Source organism: Musca autumnalis, unplaced genomic scaffold (genome assembly GCF_047663935.1).
Source record: "Musca autumnalis isolate F117 unplaced genomic scaffold, ASM4766393v1 scaffold_2, whole genome shotgun sequence".
Lineage (NCBI taxonomy): Eukaryota > Metazoa > Arthropoda > Insecta > Diptera > Muscidae > Musca > Musca autumnalis.
Window position 1 is genome coordinate 228,064,787 of NW_027411755.1, and position 19,473 is coordinate 228,084,259.

General features: G+C 36.9%; 1 protein-coding gene across 3 annotated transcripts in view; it reads right to left on the minus strand.

The window, feature by feature from the left end:
* Positions 1 to 17,510, minus strand: part of Piezo (piezo type mechanosensitive ion channel component) — a 73,936-nt gene extending 56,426 nt beyond the window's left edge. For all 3 annotated transcript variants that reach the window (XM_073970988.1, XM_073970987.1, XM_073970986.1), the window contains exons 1-7: positions 16,878 to 17,510; positions 16,520 to 16,717; positions 15,899 to 16,452; positions 15,437 to 15,824; positions 11,117 to 11,792; positions 9,903 to 10,677; positions 9,671 to 9,828 (exon numbers count right to left, since the gene is read on the minus strand). In XM_073970988.1, the coding sequence (XP_073827089.1) occupies positions 9,671 to 9,828; positions 9,903 to 10,677; positions 11,117 to 11,792; positions 15,437 to 15,824; positions 15,899 to 16,452; positions 16,520 to 16,717; positions 16,878 to 17,123 (2,995 nt within the window). In that variant the 5' untranslated portion in view covers positions 17,124 to 17,510. The remainder of the gene's footprint in view (positions 1 to 9,670; positions 9,829 to 9,902; positions 10,678 to 11,116; positions 11,793 to 15,436; positions 15,825 to 15,898; positions 16,453 to 16,519; positions 16,718 to 16,877) is intronic.
* Between the last annotated feature and the right edge of the window lie 1,963 nt (positions 17,511 to 19,473).

Consider the following 19,473-nt stretch of genomic DNA (forward strand, 5'->3'; position numbering starts at 1 on the left):
TGGTGTCATTCCTTCTATTTCAATTTGTGGCAATGCCATCTGGTTATAATGTTGCTTGGGTTCTTCTGCTCCAATTTCTTCATATTCATGTGAAAAATTGAGATCAAAATCATTATCTGAAACACTGTCACTTTGACTGCTGCTTCCACTGCTGTCGTTCTGGTGTGCTGCATAATATCTGTCACCACTTGGTGTATGATATCCCGAACCATCATTACACGATTGACCACTGCTATCACGCATCAAATAATCTGATGCTCGTCTAAAGCCTAATTTATTTGTTGTTTTATTAAATAGTTTATATTTTCTGGCACTTTGCATTTTTGTTGAGGTTATGTTTAACCTCACATTTGTAGTGAAAATAAAAATTATAAAAAACTTAATAGGAAATAAAACAGAGTAAAATATCCACTTGGTAAAATAAATTAGATAATGAAATAGTCTTCTAGGGGCCAATTTGCGGGTACAAAGGAAAAGAAATACTCCTCTAGGAACCAATTTCCGGGTACAAAGGAACTCGCCATATCTACAATCATCACTGGTAATTGCACTTAATTTTACAACATTTTTTGACTACATGACTCAAGTCGGGTTTTGGATGCGTCTCTTGAATGACCCCACATGCTGTGACTCCACATTTTCCTGGGTAAACGAAGACGCTCACACGAGGATAAGAGGAGATTGCTACAGCTCAGTCACATCACAGTTGTGGAAACCGGACTTATAAATGAGGGGTCCTGACAACCCATTTTATCCCTTGGCTCAGACCACGTTCCTATCATAGTCTCTGTTAACAGACACCTGACTTTATAACCTTTGAACGCCGTACTTTTCTGAACAATAGAAAAGTCAATTCAGTCATCATCACAACTGAAACCGCTTGCTGCTCGCTCGCTCGTCGTACGAACCCCGAAGACCCAAGAGTTAGGGAACCTTCTCTTGCAGTCATCAGACGGAAATACATTGGCCAGAACTGAATAAATTGTAGGCAACGGCTAAATAACTTTCGAATCCGGGGTAGAAGGATGATAGATCGGGTACACGTGTTATTTTAACCGGCAGCTTATAGAGCGCCCAAGGGTGATAGGACGAAGAGGAGTGTGCTAAGCCGTATAAGAGCCCCCTCTGCCGAGAAGGCAGTGATGTTCCAGATGTCATACGAAACGCGAAATCTTCCAAAGAGTTGGATCCACACGGAATCTCAATGGTAATGTCTAAGCAACTGTATGACCTCGAAGTTAAGTATTTGACAAGTGTCCTCAATCTATCATTAGCCAACCATATTGTGCCAGCAACCCGGAAAGTTCGCATGGGTGACCCCCATACTGAAGCAACGGGGGATCTCTATTGTAATGCTTAAGTAACGTTAGCCACCCATATTGTGCAGCCAGGAAAGTTGGAAGGGTGGTCCCACTAGTCAAGCCAGGCAAGGATGCCAGCTAATGTGAATGTATGGTAGCGTACAATAGCGAAGATCTTGGAGGCGCTTTAGCCCCCATGGTGAGAAACAGTTTCCCACTTGCCCAATATCCACAGTACCACAACAGCATTACTCACACATATCAGTCGAGGACTGAACCAGAACAGGCCGTGCGACCGAGTAGTTATGTTGGCTCTTGACCTACTGAATGCCTTCCATACAGTCAACCATGCCAAGCTATTCGAGGACATAGTGGTGAAACGTTCAAACTGTATGCGCGGACTCCAGTCGCTTGTGGAATTCTGAAATAAGATGTCAAAGACCCGCAGAGTGAAACAGGAAGTTCCCCAAGTAGGGGTAAAATCTCGGGAACTGCTTACATCTACCTTTCTGAAATTCCATAACCTCCAGACGGTCTAGAGATCGTAATGTATGCGAACAATGTTCAAACCTGATTGTACGATCTTGGCGTCGGGTCCTATCGACGATGCTGATAGGTTAAATATATTCATAAATGACTTAATGCACTTCTTCCACCTGAGGAATATGTAAGGATCCGGCGCCAAATCTACTGACACACTGTTCACAACCTGGACGGGTGAAATGAGGCTCTCCCAAAACATATTGGTCGATGGTCTCCTACTACCAACCAACAACTACCCCAAAATATTGGGTATAAGGTTCGATATCATGATGAAGTCGTTAGAACAACCCCTGGCATTTGCAAAACGATCTGAAGTATGAACAAGATCCTCAAGTCCCTGACCGGTAGCTCGTGGGGCGCTGACAAAGAACCCATGTTGAGTTTTATAAAGGAATAGGTAGGTCCGTGGAAATATATTCGTCGCCAGCGCAGTATGCCAAATGTTCGCGTTGTGTAATTTTAAACCTGTCAGTATGCCGCACTGAGGACTGCAACAGGGTGCCTCCTCATGACATCCCAGGGACCATCTTCCTGAGGAGACGAATATTTTACCGACGCATCAGCAAAACAAGATGTTGTCGATGCAGTACCTGGTTGTCGATAACACGAGCATCTCTGCCACAATGGAGGTCTTCATGATCTAGAAACGAATGTTCAAAGGGGGACCTCTAGATCAACTAACCTATCAGGCAGGCTTGGATAGCATGCGTTAATGTAGTTGCACAGGCTGTCCGAAGGTATATTGTATATGCCGTACTCATAGACTACCCCCTTCCATCGTAGCATAAATGTGATATCCAAATGTTAGCGCCACACACTGAAAGAATGTTGAAACCTGCCAGCATGCCGGCTTGAAGACTACAACAGGTTGCTTTCTTATGACACAAGTGGACCATCTTCATGAGGAGACGAAGATTTTACCGGAGTATCAGAACAAAAAGATGTTGCCGATGCAGAACTTGGCCAGGATTCGCTCACCCAGACAAAAGAGGGGAGATCTTCATGATCTATAGAGAGGTCCAAAGGTATAAATGGGAACATCTATATCAACGAGCCTATCAGGTAGGCTTGGATAGCATTCACACTGATGCAGGCAGTTAATCGGTAAAGTGTTGTTGTTGTAGCAGTACAGAAACCTACATAGATGCATAAGTTTGATACTGGTTGATTAACTGCCCAGCTAAACTCTCTAACCTGTCTACTTATGGACGCAGAGGAACCAGACAACTGAAAATCATACCCGTCAGGTATAGCGATCTTGACGCAATGAGGGGCTTAAGGTCACAATGTTCTCCATACCTCCCTTTTTGTTGAATATATGGAATTGTAACTGATATATGTCTGCTTCATCGAGTAACAGATCTAGTTTCCAATTTCCTCTCATAGCTACAACAATGACTGACCTCAGTTCCCCTTATACAAAACGGTTATGGATGATAAAAAAACTGGTCGATGACGACCACAGCAATGTCCTCGCAAAAACTGACACATTTTCGTGTGATGACGACAATTCTACTCCGGCAATGAACTAGGCAATCCAGAGCATGGAGTGGTTCGATCTTCTGAAGGATAGTGCAACTCTCGATCAGTGTCGAGACAGTTCAGCCGTGACGACAATGTCTGATGATAAGATATATACCGTGGTCATCCCATCTCAATCGAACAGGGAAGTGTTCTCCTCAGTTGGTCTAGGGTGTAAGGCGAAGAACCATTGATCGTAGCAGATAGATTCATTTTTCGAGGGAAGTTGCTCCACTCCCCCACATGCAAGAAATTTGTTGACAGGACGCCAAATGATGAAGCAGAATTCTGTCCGATTCGGCTGAATTTTATATATTAATATCTTCAGTTTGAAAAAAATGTCCCAATTAGGCGGATTCGCAAGTGCTGGGCTCACTACACCGGTTCTGGTGGCTACATGTTACTTGAGTCCCTTGCGGACGTGATAGTGTCGGGCAATGTGACCCCATCAGCCCCGACGACAGCAACACCACCCATACCTACCAAGGTGCCTCCTCCGTCCCGGCTCGGGATTAGCAAATAAGCGTGATGAGCTTCGTCGTATCAACCCCAATGACAAAAGTCAGGGAGCTGACACTGGAAGTTAACAGGCTCGTCGGCGAGCATAAGCGGAACAAATGGTTAAATCATCTGAAGAGCTGCAACATTGGAGCCGGTATAGGTGAATTGTGGGCAACGGTTAAGTCACTCTCGAACCGTGGAAGAAGGGAAGATAGGACCTCAGTCACGTTTGGCGACGTTACGTTGACTGACTCGAAGAGGTGCGCAAGTAATTTCAATCGACAGTTTTTCGAGCATCCCGAGAGTGACAGGGCGAAGGGAAGAGTATTACGTCGCATCAGATCTCTTCCTGCCGAGGATGAACCACCACAATTTATAATGGATGATGTTGCCAATGCCATCAGGAACGCTAAATCATCCAAAGCGTTGGGCCCTGATGGAATCTCCATGGTAATGTTGAAGCAGCTGGATGAGCCGGGAGTCGAGTATCTCACCAAAGTCTTCAACTTGTCGCTAGCCACCCTCGTTGTTCCCGAAGTCTGGAAAATGGACAGGGTGGTCCCACTACCGAAGCCAGACAAGGATGCCAGCAAAAGTGAATCGTTCAGACCGATTTCGCTTTTGTCGCCCGTACCAAAGACACTTAAGACCTTGCTCCTCCCCAGTATCAGAAATAGCTATCAAGTTGCCGATCATCAGCATGGATTCCGTAAGCAGCACAGCACGACAACAGGGCTGCACGCCATTACCACATATATCTGTAAAGGACTCAACCAGAGACGGCCGTGTGATAGAACAGTGATGGTGGCGCTTGACTTATCAAAAGCCTTTGATACAGTCAGGCACTTCACGCTGTTTGAGGACATTGAGCAGACAACCCTCCGGCCAAGCTTTAAACGTTGGATAGTCAACTATATGTGTGGACGCCAGTCGTACGTGGAATTTAGGAATAAGAAGTCCAAACCTCGTAGAGTGAAACAGGGAGTGGGGTGATATCTCCGGAACTGTTTAACCTCTACCTCTCCTGTATTCCACCCCCTCCAGGCGGCATTGAGATCGTGACGTATGCGGATGATTGCACGATCCTGGCGTCGGGTACCTATCCTGATGACATCTGTGAGAGACCGATCTTACCACCTTTTTCCATTCGAGGAATATGCAGATTTCCGCCACAAAATCTACAGCCACTCTGTTCACCACATGGACAGCGCAGTTTGGACGTGAGTTGAATGTCGTGGTCGACGGTAGCAGAATTCCGACCACAAACTGCCCTAAAATTTTATGGGTCACATTCGACACTACATTCACGTCGTGCGCACACGCCACAGCTATCTGCGACAAGTTGAAAAGTAGGAACAAGGTCCTCAAGTCCCTGGCCGGCAGCACTTGGGGTGCAGATAAAGAAACCTTGTTGGCCACGTATAACGCGATAGGTAGGTCTGTGGTAAGCTATGCGGCTCCAGTCTGGTCCCCGAGATTGTGTGATACGAACTGGAAAAAGATTCAAACTTGCCAGAATGCCGCCCTGAGAACAGCGACAGGGTGCCTCCTCAAATCTTCAGTGGACCATCTACATGAGTATTCTTCCTGTAAAGCAACACAATGAGATGCTTTCGTTGCAGTACCTGCTTGGATGTTATCGTGTGAGCCATCCCAATCACCATCTTGTGGGTAGGCCTGGCCCATTCAGGGAGATCAGGAAGGATATCCATGCTCTAGAGGGAGATGTCCAACGATACAGGAGAGAACCCCTAGATCAACAAGCGTATCAAGCAGGTTTAAATAATATTCACACGGATGCAGTTGCCAAGGCCTTAAGCAGTTATAGTGTGAATAAAGTCCTCGAAATACATCTCCCATCTAATGCAGCTGAGGAGCGTCAGCTGCCACGACAAACTAGAGTAGTTTTGGCTCAACTACGCTCGGGATATTGCAGTCGCCTAAATTCTTTTTGGGCGGAAATCGACCGCGCCGTGCAAGACATCTGCCCAAAACACCTTTTCAACTGCCCAGCCAAATGTACTCATCTAACTCCAGTGGATCTGTGGTTACATCCCATCGAAGCAGCCACTTTCCAGGAACTGGAGATAGACCCAGATCCAGATTGAACAAAAGAACGAACATACAAACATAATAACAAACACTGTTACAACAACAACATGACGACCACAACAATGACCTCGGACAATGTAGCACTCGGCGGACACATTTTCGTGTGATGACGACAATTTTACTCGGGCAATGGACTAGGCAATCCAGAACATGGAGTGGTTCGATCTTCTGAAGGAGAGTGCAACTTTTGATCAGTGTCGAGAAAGTTCAGCCGTGAAGACAATGTCTGACGATAAGATGTATACCGTGGTCATCCCATCTCAATCGAACAGGGAAGTGTCCTCCTCAGTTGGTCTAGGGTGTAAGGCGAAGAACCATTGATCGTTTCATCATTCATTTTTCGAGGGAAGTTGCTACACTCCCCACATGCAAGAAATTTGTTGACAGGACGCCAAATGATGAAGCAGAATTCTGTGAGATTCGGCTGAAATTTATATATTAATATCTTCAGTTTGAAAAAAATGTCCAATTCCCAGTTCCGGATGAGTTAAAAAACCGGTGGCTACAAGTTACTTGAGTCCCTTGCGGACGTGATAGCGTCGGGCAATTTGACCCCATCAGCCCCGACGACAACAACACCACCCATACCTACCAAGGTGCCTCCTCCGTCCCGGCTTGGGATTAGCAAATGAGCGTGATGAGCTTCGTCGTATCAACCCCAATGACCCCAGAGTCAGGGAGGTGACACTGGAAGTTAACAGACTGGTCGGCGAGCATAAGCGGAACAAATGGTTAAATCATCTGAAGAGCTGCAACATTGGAGCCGGTATATGTGAATTGTGGGCAACGGTTAAGTCACTCTCGAACCCTGGAAGAAGGGATGATAGGACCTCAGTCACGTTTGGCGACGTTACGTTGACTGACCCGAAGAGGTGCGCAAGTAATTTCAATCGACAGTTTTTCGAGCATCCCCAGAGTGACAGGGCGAAGAGAAGAGTATTACGTCGCATCAGATCTCTTCCTGCCGAGGATGAACCACCACAATTTACAATGGATGATGTTGCCAATGCCATCAGGAACGCTAAATCATCCAAAGCGTTGGGCCCTGATGGAATCTCCATGGTAATGTTGAAGCAGCTGGATGAGCCGGGAGTCGAGTATCTCACCAAAGTCTTCAACTTGTCTCTAGCCACCCTCGTTGTTCCCGAAGTCTGGAAAATGGGCAGGGTGGTCCCACTACGGAAGCCAGGCAAGGATTCCAGCAAAAGTGAATCGTACAGACCGATTTCGCTTTTGTCGCCCGTAGCAAATACACTTGAGGCCTTGCTCCTCCCCAGTATCAGAAATAGCTATCAAGTTGCCGATCATCAGCATGGATTCCGTAAGCAGCACAGCACGATAACAGCGCTGCACGCCATTACCACATATATCTGTAAAGGACTCAACCAGAGACGGCCGTGTGATAGAACAGTGATGGTGGCGCTTGACTTATCAAAAGCCTTTGATACAGTCAGGCACTCCACGCTGTTTGAGGACATTGAGAAGACAACCCTCCGGCCAAGCTTGAAACGTTGGATAGTCAACTATATGTGTGGACGCCAGTCGTACGTGGAATTCAGGAATAAGAAGGTGGGGTGATATCTCCGGAACTGTTTAACCTCTACCTCTCCTGTATTTCGCCCCCTCCAGACGGCATCGAGATCGTAACGTATGCGGATGATTGCACGATCCTGGCGTCGGGTACCTATCCTGATGACATCTGTGAGAGACTGAACAACTATTTAACTGATCTTACCGCCTTTTTCCATTCGAGGAATATGTAGATTTCCGTCACAAAATCAACAGCCACTCTGTTCACCACATGGACAGCGCAGTTTGGAAGAGAATTGAATGTCGTGGTCGACGGTAGCAGAATTCCGACCACAAACTGCCCCAAAATTTTAGGGGTCACATTCGACACTACATTCACGTCGTGCGCACACGCCATAGCTATCTGCGACAAGTTGAAAAGTAGGAACAAGGTCCTCAAGTCCCTGGCCGGCAGCACTAGGGTTGCAGATAAAGAAACCTTGTTGGCCACGTATAACGCGATAGGTCGGTCTGTGGTAAGCTATGCGGCTCCAGTCTGGTCCCCGAGATTGTGTGATTCGAACTGGAAAAAGATTCAAACTTGCCAGAATGCAGCCCTGAGAACAGCGACAGGGTGCCTCCTCAAATCTTCAGTGGACCATCTACATGAGAAGGCAAAATTCTTCCTGTAAAGCAACACAATGAGATGCTTTCTTTGCAGTACCTGCTTGGATGTTATCGTGTGAGCCATCCCAATCCCCATCTTGTGGGTAGGCCCGGCCCATTCAGGGAGATCAGGAAGGATATCCATGCTCTAGAGGGAGAGGTCCAACGATACAGGAGAGAACCCCTAGATCAACAAGCATATCAAGCAGGATTGAATAGCATTCAGACGGACGCAGTTGTCAAGGCCTTAAGAAATTATAGTGTGAATAAAGTACTCGGAGTACATCCTCCATCTATCGCAGCTGAGGAGCGTCAGCTGCCACGACAAACCAGAGTAGTTTTGGCTCAACTACGCTCGGGATATTGCAGTCGCCTAAAATCGTATTGGGCGGCAATCGATCGCGCCGTGCAAGACATATGCCCAGTATGCGGCATGGGCTCGCACGACACACAACACCTTTTTAACTTCCCCCCCAAACCTAGCCATCTACATCCCATCGAAGCAGTCACTTTTCTGGAACTGGAGATAGACCCATAGCCAGATAGAACAGAGGAACGAACATATAAACATAATAAAAACACTGTTACAACAACAACAACCAAGGTGCCTCCCGTTTTCAAGTCGGAGAAGCTGAGAGGACATACACTGGCAGAAGTTTCCGAAGCCTGGTAAATGGATAGGGTGGTCCCGATACTAAAACCTGGGAAGATGCGAGTAAGTGAGAATCTTACAAGCCGATCATGCTTCAAAGACATTCTAGATCTTACTTCTTCCCGAGACGTAGAGAAAATTGCCGATCACCAACATGGTTTTCAGAAACCTTACAATATCAGCCAGTAAATCTTCATCCACACTCTTCGCCACATGTACAGCGGAGATAGATAGGTGCTTAAATGTACAGATCGACATAGTAAGACAGGGCCGTCCTAAATAACAGTGTGCAGTATGTACTGGGAACGATTCTCCGTCCATTATATCTGAGAAAGTTCAACTTCCCAAGGCAGACAATATTGGAATTAGCGCAATTGCGCTCTGGATGGCGGAATGGAATTGATAATACGACACAGAACATCTGTTTAATGGGCCTTACGATACGCTACACCATTTCATCTAACCATCAGGTCTCTATGAACACACCCAGTTGAGGTTGTATTCTACCTGAACCCGGAAACACAACTCGATTAAGAAATAACAAACAACATGTAGCCCTGCAGCCTTGCTCCCTATACCACTAAATGGTTTCCAATGTCGATTAGCGCAATAATATGGGTTAACAAAATTGACTCGAATATATTTTTAAATTTGTATACAATTATAGGATGGTTATACTAAATATCTTCAGATACCCCTCATATTTTTTTAATAGATGCATATGTATGAAGTTAAAACCTCTTTGGAAATGTTATTCTCGTACTGGCCATAAAAATTATTAGCCAGTCGCTTTTCACAAATCCTCCACAGTTTCCTTTAGAAATTTGCAAATCTTCTGTAATAAAATTAAAAACTCTCAACTTACCATCAAAGTGTGTGGGTTTTTCTAATGGTCGCAACATTTTCTGTTGCGTGGCACGGATCTTTTCCATTTTACGTTTGATTTTGTGCAGCACTTCTTCTTCGTATATTTGGCGTTTTTCAATTTGTTTTTGGCGCAGATGTTCAATGATTTCAGCACCTCTGTAAATAGGGATGGAAAATAATACAGTTAAAGCTATTGTTTGGATACAAAACTAAAATTCCCCATTTCTTACCTTGAAGCCAAAATATTATTCGCCCTTGTATCCGTGATGATGTGACAGAAATAATGTGATTTGAATATTCTCAATTGGAATATCAAGAAAGCAAAACATATTGAATCCCATAGTAGGACAACTTGTACAGTGGTGGCAGGGCAATCAGTTTCATTATCATCATCGAGATCAATTGGTGGCGGACCATCGCTGGCACAATTAATACCCAACATGTGGACAAGCCAACAACAGTTGCTCACCAATGTGCTCATAAACATACAACCGGCCATTTGCAGGCAAGTTTTTATAACAATATTAGCAACATTATAGGCAATGAGAATTTTCCATAGACCAATAATGGATTTAATTGGTCGCAAATAGAAATCAGAACCTTCCCACAAAAAGAAGAAGGCCCCGATTAAATAACCCAAAGCCAAAAAGTCTGCTATACTTGTGCCAGCCAAAAACACCACAGCTAAAGTTACCCAATAGAAGCCGCACAATACGGCATGCTTGAAAATATCCAAATAATTGCGCATGTGTGAGAGGAAATCATGAGTGGGATTGACGAATTCGACTTTGCCCAAATTGGCAATATCCTTGACCACCGATTGATTACTGCCACCCGGGAAATTGGGTATATTTTCAATGGAGAATACTCGCTTCTGACGATTCACCAGCAACAGCAATATAAAATCGAATATCAGCTTTTTGGTGTGATCATATTTCAGGGGGCCCGGTAGCATGGCCCATTTTTGAATGGAGTCGGAGAATGGAGAACCTTCCCAAATGTATTCTGGAATAAAAGAAGGGGGGATTTAAAAAATTATGCAACATTTATGGAAGATTTTAAACAGTATATTGATTCAACAGTTGTTAATTTCACAAATTGAGGTTATGACCAAAAACATATGTTTTGTAAGAATGCAATTGCAATTTCTGGAGGACTGAGGAGTTGAACTTAAAATTCTAGTGGACTGAACAACCATTAGTGCAAATTGCCTTTCAATTCTTCACATTTAAAAAAAAAAACCGCCATAACCTCACTTTCATTACGAGGTTATGACCAAAAACACATGTTTTGTATGAATGCAATTGCAACTTCTAGAGGACTGATGAGTTAAATTTAAACATCTAGTGGACTAAGAAGTCCTTAGTGTAGATATTCTTTTAATTCCTCTCATTAAAAAGTGTTTTTCCGCCATAACCTCACTTTCACAACTTGTTCTACTTACTCGTGCACATTGTTGGCGGCAGCTGTACCAAAACAATATATTGTACAATAATCGATATCATAATGAATATCTGAAAGATACCCCAGAAATGGGCAATCTTTTTCCTCTTAAATATCAACAGCAGCACCAACCACACAGCATAGGCCACGGCAACAATATCTTGGCGATAGGTTATGGTCGAAACCAATGAAATCATACAAATTTCATAACCAAATTTGTAAAAACCATAATTTAACAAATATTTGATCATACTCTCCAACTTCTTTTCGGCATCTTCACGTGTCACTTCGGGGAATGGAACCTTTGGCAATGGATCATTTTGTGTACCCTTTAAACGACGCATTTGATATTGTCGCAGCGAGATGACAGCATGCAGCGTGGCAATGACCATATAAATAATATATTTTTTCAATAGACCCATTAGACCTGATTCTTTGCTTGCCTTAAATAGACCAAACCATTCCGCATTGTTTCCGACAATTTTCGTTTGACCATTCTCCATACATTCGGCATTATATTTCGTATGATCCAAATAGGCAATTTGATAGATCATTTTGGAGAGAACAATTAGTGTGACTACGAGGGAGATGACACGACTGAAGAAAATGCGCATGCGTACATTGGATATAATACCAATGACGCACAAAACAATGAATGGAACATGAAGTAGGGAAACCTAAAAGTGATAAATGGGAAATTATGACAATAAAGGAGAGAGAAGAAAAAATGTATTTTTTATGCTGTGATAGCTGAATAAAGGAGTTAAAGGGATAAGCTAGATATTTTGTTAAGAGAAATGTGTTCAAAATCTGCACTAAGTCAAGTGAACACCTAGGGCAAAAGAACGATTTTTGTTGCTTTTGAGTCCTTGAAAAAATCATTGAAAAATACAAGATTCTTGTTGCCTATGCGTCCTTGAAAAAAATCCAAGTCTATAGTTGTCTTTGGGCCCTTGAACAAATCTTTGAAAAACCACGTTTATAGCTGTCTTTGGGTCCTTGAAAAAATCTTTAAAAAATCTAGGTTCATAGCTGTCTTTGGGTCCCTGAAAAAATCTTAAAAAATCCACGTTTCTTTTTGTCTTTGGGTCCTTGAAAATATCTTTAAAAAATCCATGTTTCTTGTTGTCTTTGGGTCCTTGGAAATAACTTTAGAAAATCCACGTTTCTTGTTGTCTTTGGGTCCTTGAAAATATCTTTAAAAAATCTACATTTATAGCTTTCTTTGGGTCCTTGAAAAAAGCTTTAAAAAATCCACGTTTAAAGCTGTCTTTGGGTCCTTGAAAAAATCTTTAAAAGAATCCAAGTTTATTGTTGTCTTTGGTTCCTTGAAAATATCTTTAAAAAATCCACGTTTATTGTTGTCTTTGTGTCCTTGAAAATATCTTTAAAAGAATCCAAGTTTCTTGTTGTCTTTGGGTCCTTGAAAAAATCTTTAAAAAATCCACGTCTCTTGTTGTCTTTGGGTGCTCCTAAAAATCTTTAAAAAATCCACGTTTCTTGTTGTCTTTGGGTCCTTGAAAATATCTTTAAAAAATCCACGTTTCTTGTTGTCTTTGGGTCCTTGAAAATATCTTTAAAAAATCCACGTTTCTTGTTGTCTTTGGGTCCTTGAAAATATCTTTAAAAAATCCACGTTTCTTGTTGTCTTTGGGTCCTTGAAAATATCTTTAAAAATCCACGTTTGTTGTTGTCTTTGGGTCCTTGAAAATATCTTTAAAAAATCCACGTTTCTTGTTGTCTTTGGGTCCTTGAAAAAATCTTTAAAAAATCCACGTTTCTTGTTGTCTTTGGGTCCTTGAAAAAATCTTTAAAAAATCCACGTTTCTTGTTGTCTTTGGGTCCTTGAAAAAATCTTTAAAAAATCCACGTTTCTTGTTGTCTTTGGGTGTTCCTAAAAATCTTTAAAAAATCCACGTTTCTTGTTGTCTTTGGGTCCTTGAAAATATCTTTAAAAAATCCACGTTTCTTGTTGTCTTTGGGTCCTTGAAAATATCTTTAAAAAATCCACGTTTCTTGTTGTCTTTGGGTCCTTGAAAATATCTTTAAAAAATCCACGTTTCTTGTTGTCTTTGGGTCCTTGAAAATATCTTTAAAAAATCCACGTTTCTTGTTGTCTTTGGGTCCTTGAAAATATCTTTAAAAAATCCACGTTTCTTGTTGTCTTTGGGTCCTTGAAAAAAATCTTTAAAAATCAACGTTCATAGCTATGTTTGGTTCCATAAAAAAATCTTTAAAAAATCCACGTTTATTGTTGTCTTTGGTTCCTTGAAAATATCTTTAAAAAATCCACGTTTATTGTTGTCTTTGGTTCCTTGAAAATATCTTTAAAAAATCCACGTTTCTTGTTGTCTTTGGTTCCTTGAAAATATCTTTAAAAAATCCACGTTTATTGTTGTCTTTGGTTCCTTGAAAATATCTTTAAAAAATCCACGTTTATTGTTGTCTTTGGTTCCTTGAAAATATCTTTAAAAAATCCACGTTTATTGTTGTCTTTGGTTCCTTGAAAATATCTTTAAAAAATCCACGTTTCTTGTTGTCTTTGGGTCCTTGAAAATATCTTTAAAAAATCCACGTTTCTTGTTGTCTCTGGGTCCTTGAAAATATCTTTAAAAAATCCACGTTTCTCGTTGTCTTTGGGTCCTTGAAAATATCTTTAAAAAATCCACGTTTCTTGTTGTCTTTGGGTCCTTGAAAATATCTTTAAAAAATCCACGTTTCTTGTTGTCTTTGGGTCCTTGAAAATATCTTTAAAAAATCCACGTTTCTTGTTGTCTTTGGGTCCTTGAAAATATCTTTAAAAAATCCACGTTTCTTGTTGTCTTCTGGTCCTTGAAAATATCTTTAAAAAATCCACGTTTCTTGTTGTCTGTGGGTACTTGAAAATATCTTTAAAAAATCCACGTTTCTTGTTGTCTTTGGGTTCTTGAAAATATCTTTAAAAAATCCACGTTTCTTGTTGTCTTTGGGTCCCTGAAAAAAGCTTTAAAAAATCCACATTTCTTGTTGTCTTTGGGTCCCTGAAAAAAGCTTTAAAAAATCCACGTTTCTTGTTGTCTTTGGGTCCTTGAAAAATCTTAAAAAAACCCACTTTTATTGGCCTTTGAAGGCCCTCTTAACACTTTTTAAATATCCACGTTTATTGTGCTTTCCAGGTCCTCCTAAAAATCTTTAAAAAATCCACGTTTATTGTGCTTTTCAGGTCCTCCTAAAAATCTTTAAAAAATCCACGTCTATTGTGCTTTTCAGGTCCTCCTAAAAAACTTTAAAAATCCACGTTTATTGTGCTTTTCAGGTCCTCCTAAAAATCTTTAAAAAATTCACGTTTATTGTGCTTTTCAGGTCCTCCTAAAAATCTTTAAATTACACGTTTATTGTGCTTTTCAGGTCCTCCTAAAAATCTTTAAAAAATCCACGTCTATTGTGCTTTTCAGGTCCTCCTAAAAAACTTTAAAAAATCCACGTTTATTGTGCTTTTCAGGTCCTCCTAAAAATCTTTAAAAAATCCACGTTTATTGTTCTTTTCAGGTCCTCCTAAAAATCTTTAAAAAATACACGTTTATTGTGCTTTTCAAGTCCTCCTAAAAATCTTTAAAAAATACACGTTTATTGTGCTTTTCAGGTCCTCCTAAAAATCTTTAAAAAATCAACGTTTATTGTGCTTTTCAGGTCCTCCTAAAAATCTTTAAAAAATACACGTTTATTGTGCTTTTCAGGTCCTCCTAAAAATCTTCAAAAAAATCCACGTTTATTGTGCTTTTCAGGTCCTCCTAAAAATCTTTAAAAAATCCACGTTTATTGTGCTTTTCAGGTCCTCCTAAAAATCTTTAAAAAATCCACGTTTATTGTGCTTTTCAGGTCCTCCTAAAAATCTTTAAAAAATCCACGTTTATTGTGCTTTTCAGGTCCTACTAAAAATCTTTAAAAAATCCACGTTTATTGTGCTTTTCAGGTCCTCCTAAAAATCTTTAAGAAATCCACGTTTATTGTGCTTTTCAGGTCCTCCTAAAATCTTTAAAAAAAATCCACGTTTATTGTGCTTTTCCGGTACTCCTAAAATCTTTAAGCAATCCACGCCTATTGTCTTTTTAAGGTACTCCTACAAATCTAATGTATTCGACTCCGTAAGTATTCCAAAAATCTTTAAAATTTTGAACACATTTCTCTTGTTTTTGTTGTTGTTAGTAATAGCAGAGAAGACTTTTCTAAAAGTCCGATTGTTACTCAAAATTTTACAAAAGTCTTCAAACTCAAGAAAACCCCTTGAGTTTTGTTACCAAACTTCCATAAAACCTTATTGTTGTTGTTCGTTTTTTATTACCTCACTAACAGCACATACAAATGCCGTTATATAAACCACTTTTATCCAATGTAATTCCAAAATGCTCCAGAAAACTCCTTTGAATTGTTTAAGGAATTTCTCAGCCTTTTGACGGAAACGTTTCAAAAACAAACGCACCAATTCCCCGGCCGATTCAGTGAAATCTTTCATTTCATAGTCGGCGGGGCGGGAGCCACTTTTTGTGCGTTGTCTTTGCTGTTGATCGGGACCGGGTTTATCAACCATTGGCGTTTGATTCATCGAGGCAATAAAACGTTTATGGAAATAGTGTACCTGGATCACAGTTAGAATGACAATTATGGTGGGCGATATGAAATGCAAGAGTAAATCTTTGGTCCTGTAACGTTCCAGACCAATGTCCGTTTGTCTGAAAATATAAGAAGAAGGAGGATTATTGGTTTAGATAATAAAAGTGGGGAGGGATTATTTTCTAATACTCACAAAGTCTTGGAGATATTCAAGTAATCATTCCAGTACTGATCAAATTTATCAAATTGATAAGTATAGATCAAAATCAATATGGACATGGCATAGAAGATTAGGAACAACCAAAAACCATACATCAGTTTTACCCAGGCCTTGGACGACGATTGGAATACCAATAAAAAGAACAAGAACAAGGCCATATAACAAATACGGAAACCAGTCATTTTGTCACCAGTCATGGCACACAGGAATATCACGAGGATTAGTAACCATATCCATAGCCGCACTAGGAGATTTTTAATTACGGTGCCAATTTTCTTTAGGAACTTTGAGGTTTTCTTGGCATCTGCTCCGCCATCAGCATCATCACCCGAAGATCGCAGCGGGCCAAACATATCAGCCAAGGTATTGCTGTCGCGACGTTTATCTGTCTTCTCCTTGAAGAATTGTCTCATGGTAACCCAAAACATGAGAAGGAATGAGGTTTTCACTATCAAAGGAACACAAGGTTGCATATCGTTGTCTTTGGGACGTTCAAAACCGATTTGTTGTAAATTAATGCCGGTTATCTGTAAGAAGAGAGGGAGGGAGTAAGATTAAGCCTGATATGGAAATTAGGGTGTATTCAAGACTTACCTTAATCTTGGATGGTAGTTCATCATTTGTTAAATCCATGCCATAAATATATTGGGCTATTAACAACAACTCTGCATAAATTACAATAAAAAGACTAGAACGCATCATGGCCTTGCGCTGATTTGGTATCATCCACAACACATTGGCCCACAGCAATAGGACAAATGTCAACCAACTGTGGTAGATAATGGACCAGGCCTACAAAGAAACAGAAAGGACTTAGAAATCATGGAAGGGAGTTACACGAAAAACAAAACAGAATCAAAGAAGTTTAATTTTGGATGGAAGCTCATGGCGTAACATCAAGCAACGCTCACTACTCTGATTCTGTTCTACCCTTTTAAACTTTAAAACTTACCATCATCAGCACATTGGTGAATATATAACTATTCTGATATATAAAACCACCAACGCCTGTTATGCCATAGGCAATTTGATCCAATATTCCCGATTTATATTCATCTTCACGATTCGCAGTACGATTTGATCCGATGCTACTCAACGGTATATCATTGGGTGATGTTTGACCGAGGACACCCGCACCACCAACACCAACAGCTGAACTGTTTGTATCATTGGCTGGTTTACGTGTAGCCGCACGCATTAACTATAGAATAATGAAGAAGAAGAAAAAGGTGGATAAAAAAATAATATTTGGCAAAGATACCATTCTGTTAAAAGCATTAATTTTTATTTTTTTAAATAAAATGTTAAAAAAATAATTATGAACAAAGGACAACTACACGGTTAGGACGTTAAAAACAAATGAAGTGACGAATTTACAAATGAAAAAAATTAAAACAATGTAAATACAAAATAAGACTAAACAAAACGATAGACTAAAGAACAATATCACAACAAAATAAAACATAATTGGCTACAAGTGAACTCCTAAAACTAGACTTAGCTATAAAATCCGATGACCTATAAGTTACTCTAAAAATTAAATAGTTCCCTTTTTTAATAATAGAAATTTTAAACAAATTATTTAATTAATAAAATTCACATAAAGTATTTTAAAAAAATTAATTTTAGTAGAATAAAGTGTTTAAATTTCATAAACGGCAGGGAAAGTATCAAAGGAAGTGAAACAAAGTAAAGTTCCCAGGTTCCTTTTAAAACCAACTAGTATATAAAATATAACATAAAATATAAAATATAAAATATAAAATATAAAATATAAAATATAAAATATAAAATATAAAATATAAAATATAAAATATAAAATATAAAATATAAAATATAAAATATAAAATATAAAATATAAAATATAAAATATAAAATATAAAATATAAAATATAAAATATAAAATATAAAATATAAAATATAAAATATAAAATATAAAATATAAAATATAAAATATAAAATATAAAATATAAAATATAAAATATAAAATATAAAATATAAAATATAAAATATAAAATATAAAATATAAAATATAAAATATAAAATATAAAATATAAAATATAAAATATAAAATATAAAATATAAAATATAAAATATAAAATATAAAATATAAAATATAAAATATAAAATATAAAATATAAAATATAAAATATAAAATATAAAATATAAAATATAAAATATAAAATATAAAATATAAAATATAAAATATAAAATATAATAATAATATAAAATATAAAATATAAAATATAAAATATAAAATATAAAATATAAAATATAAAATATAAAATATAAAATATAAAATATAAAATATAAAATATAAAATATAAAATATAAAATATAAAATATAAAATATAAAATATAAAATATAAAATATAAAATATAAAATATAAAATATAAAATATAAAATATAAAATATAAAATATAAAATATAAAATATAAAATATAAAATATAAAATATAAAATATAAAATATAAAATATAAAATATAAAATATAAAATATAAAATATAAAATATAAAATATAAAATATAAAATATAAAATATAAAATATAAAATATAAAATATAAAATATAAAATATAAAATATAAAATATAAAATATAAAATATAAAATATAAAATATAAAATATAAAATATAAAATATAAAATATAAAATATAAAATATAAAATATAAAATATAAAATATAAAATATAAAATATAAAATATAAAATATAAAATATAAAATATAAAATATAAAATATAAAATATAAAATATAAAATATAAAATATAAAATATAAAATATAAAATATAAAATATAAAATATAAAATATAAAATATAAAATATAAAATATAAAATATAAAATATAAAATATAAAATATAAAATATAAAATATAAAATATAAAATATAAAATATAAAATATAAAATATAAAATATAAAATATAAAATATAAAATATAAAATATAAAATATAAAATATAAAATATAAATATAAAATATAAAATATAAATAATAAAATATAAAATATAAAATATAAAATATAAAATATAAATAATAAAATATAAAATATAAAATATAAAATATAAAATATAAATAATAAAATATAAAATATAAAATATAAAATATAAAATATAAAATATAAAATATAAAATATAAAATATAAAATATAAAATATAAAATATAAAATATAAAATATAAAATATAAAATATAAAATATAAAATATAAAATATAAAATATAAAATATAAAATATAAAATATAAAATATAAAATATAAAATATAAAATATAAAATATAAAATATAAAATATAAAATATAAAATATAAAATATAAAATATAAAATATAAAATATAAAATATAAAATATAAAATATAAAATATAAAATATAAAATATAAAATATAAAATATAAAATATAAAATATAAAATATAAAATATAAAATATAAAATATAAAATATAAAATATAAAATATAAAATATAAAATATAAAATATAAAATATAAAATATAAAATATAAAATATAAAATATAAAATATAAAATATAAAATATAAAATATAAAATATAAAATATAAAATA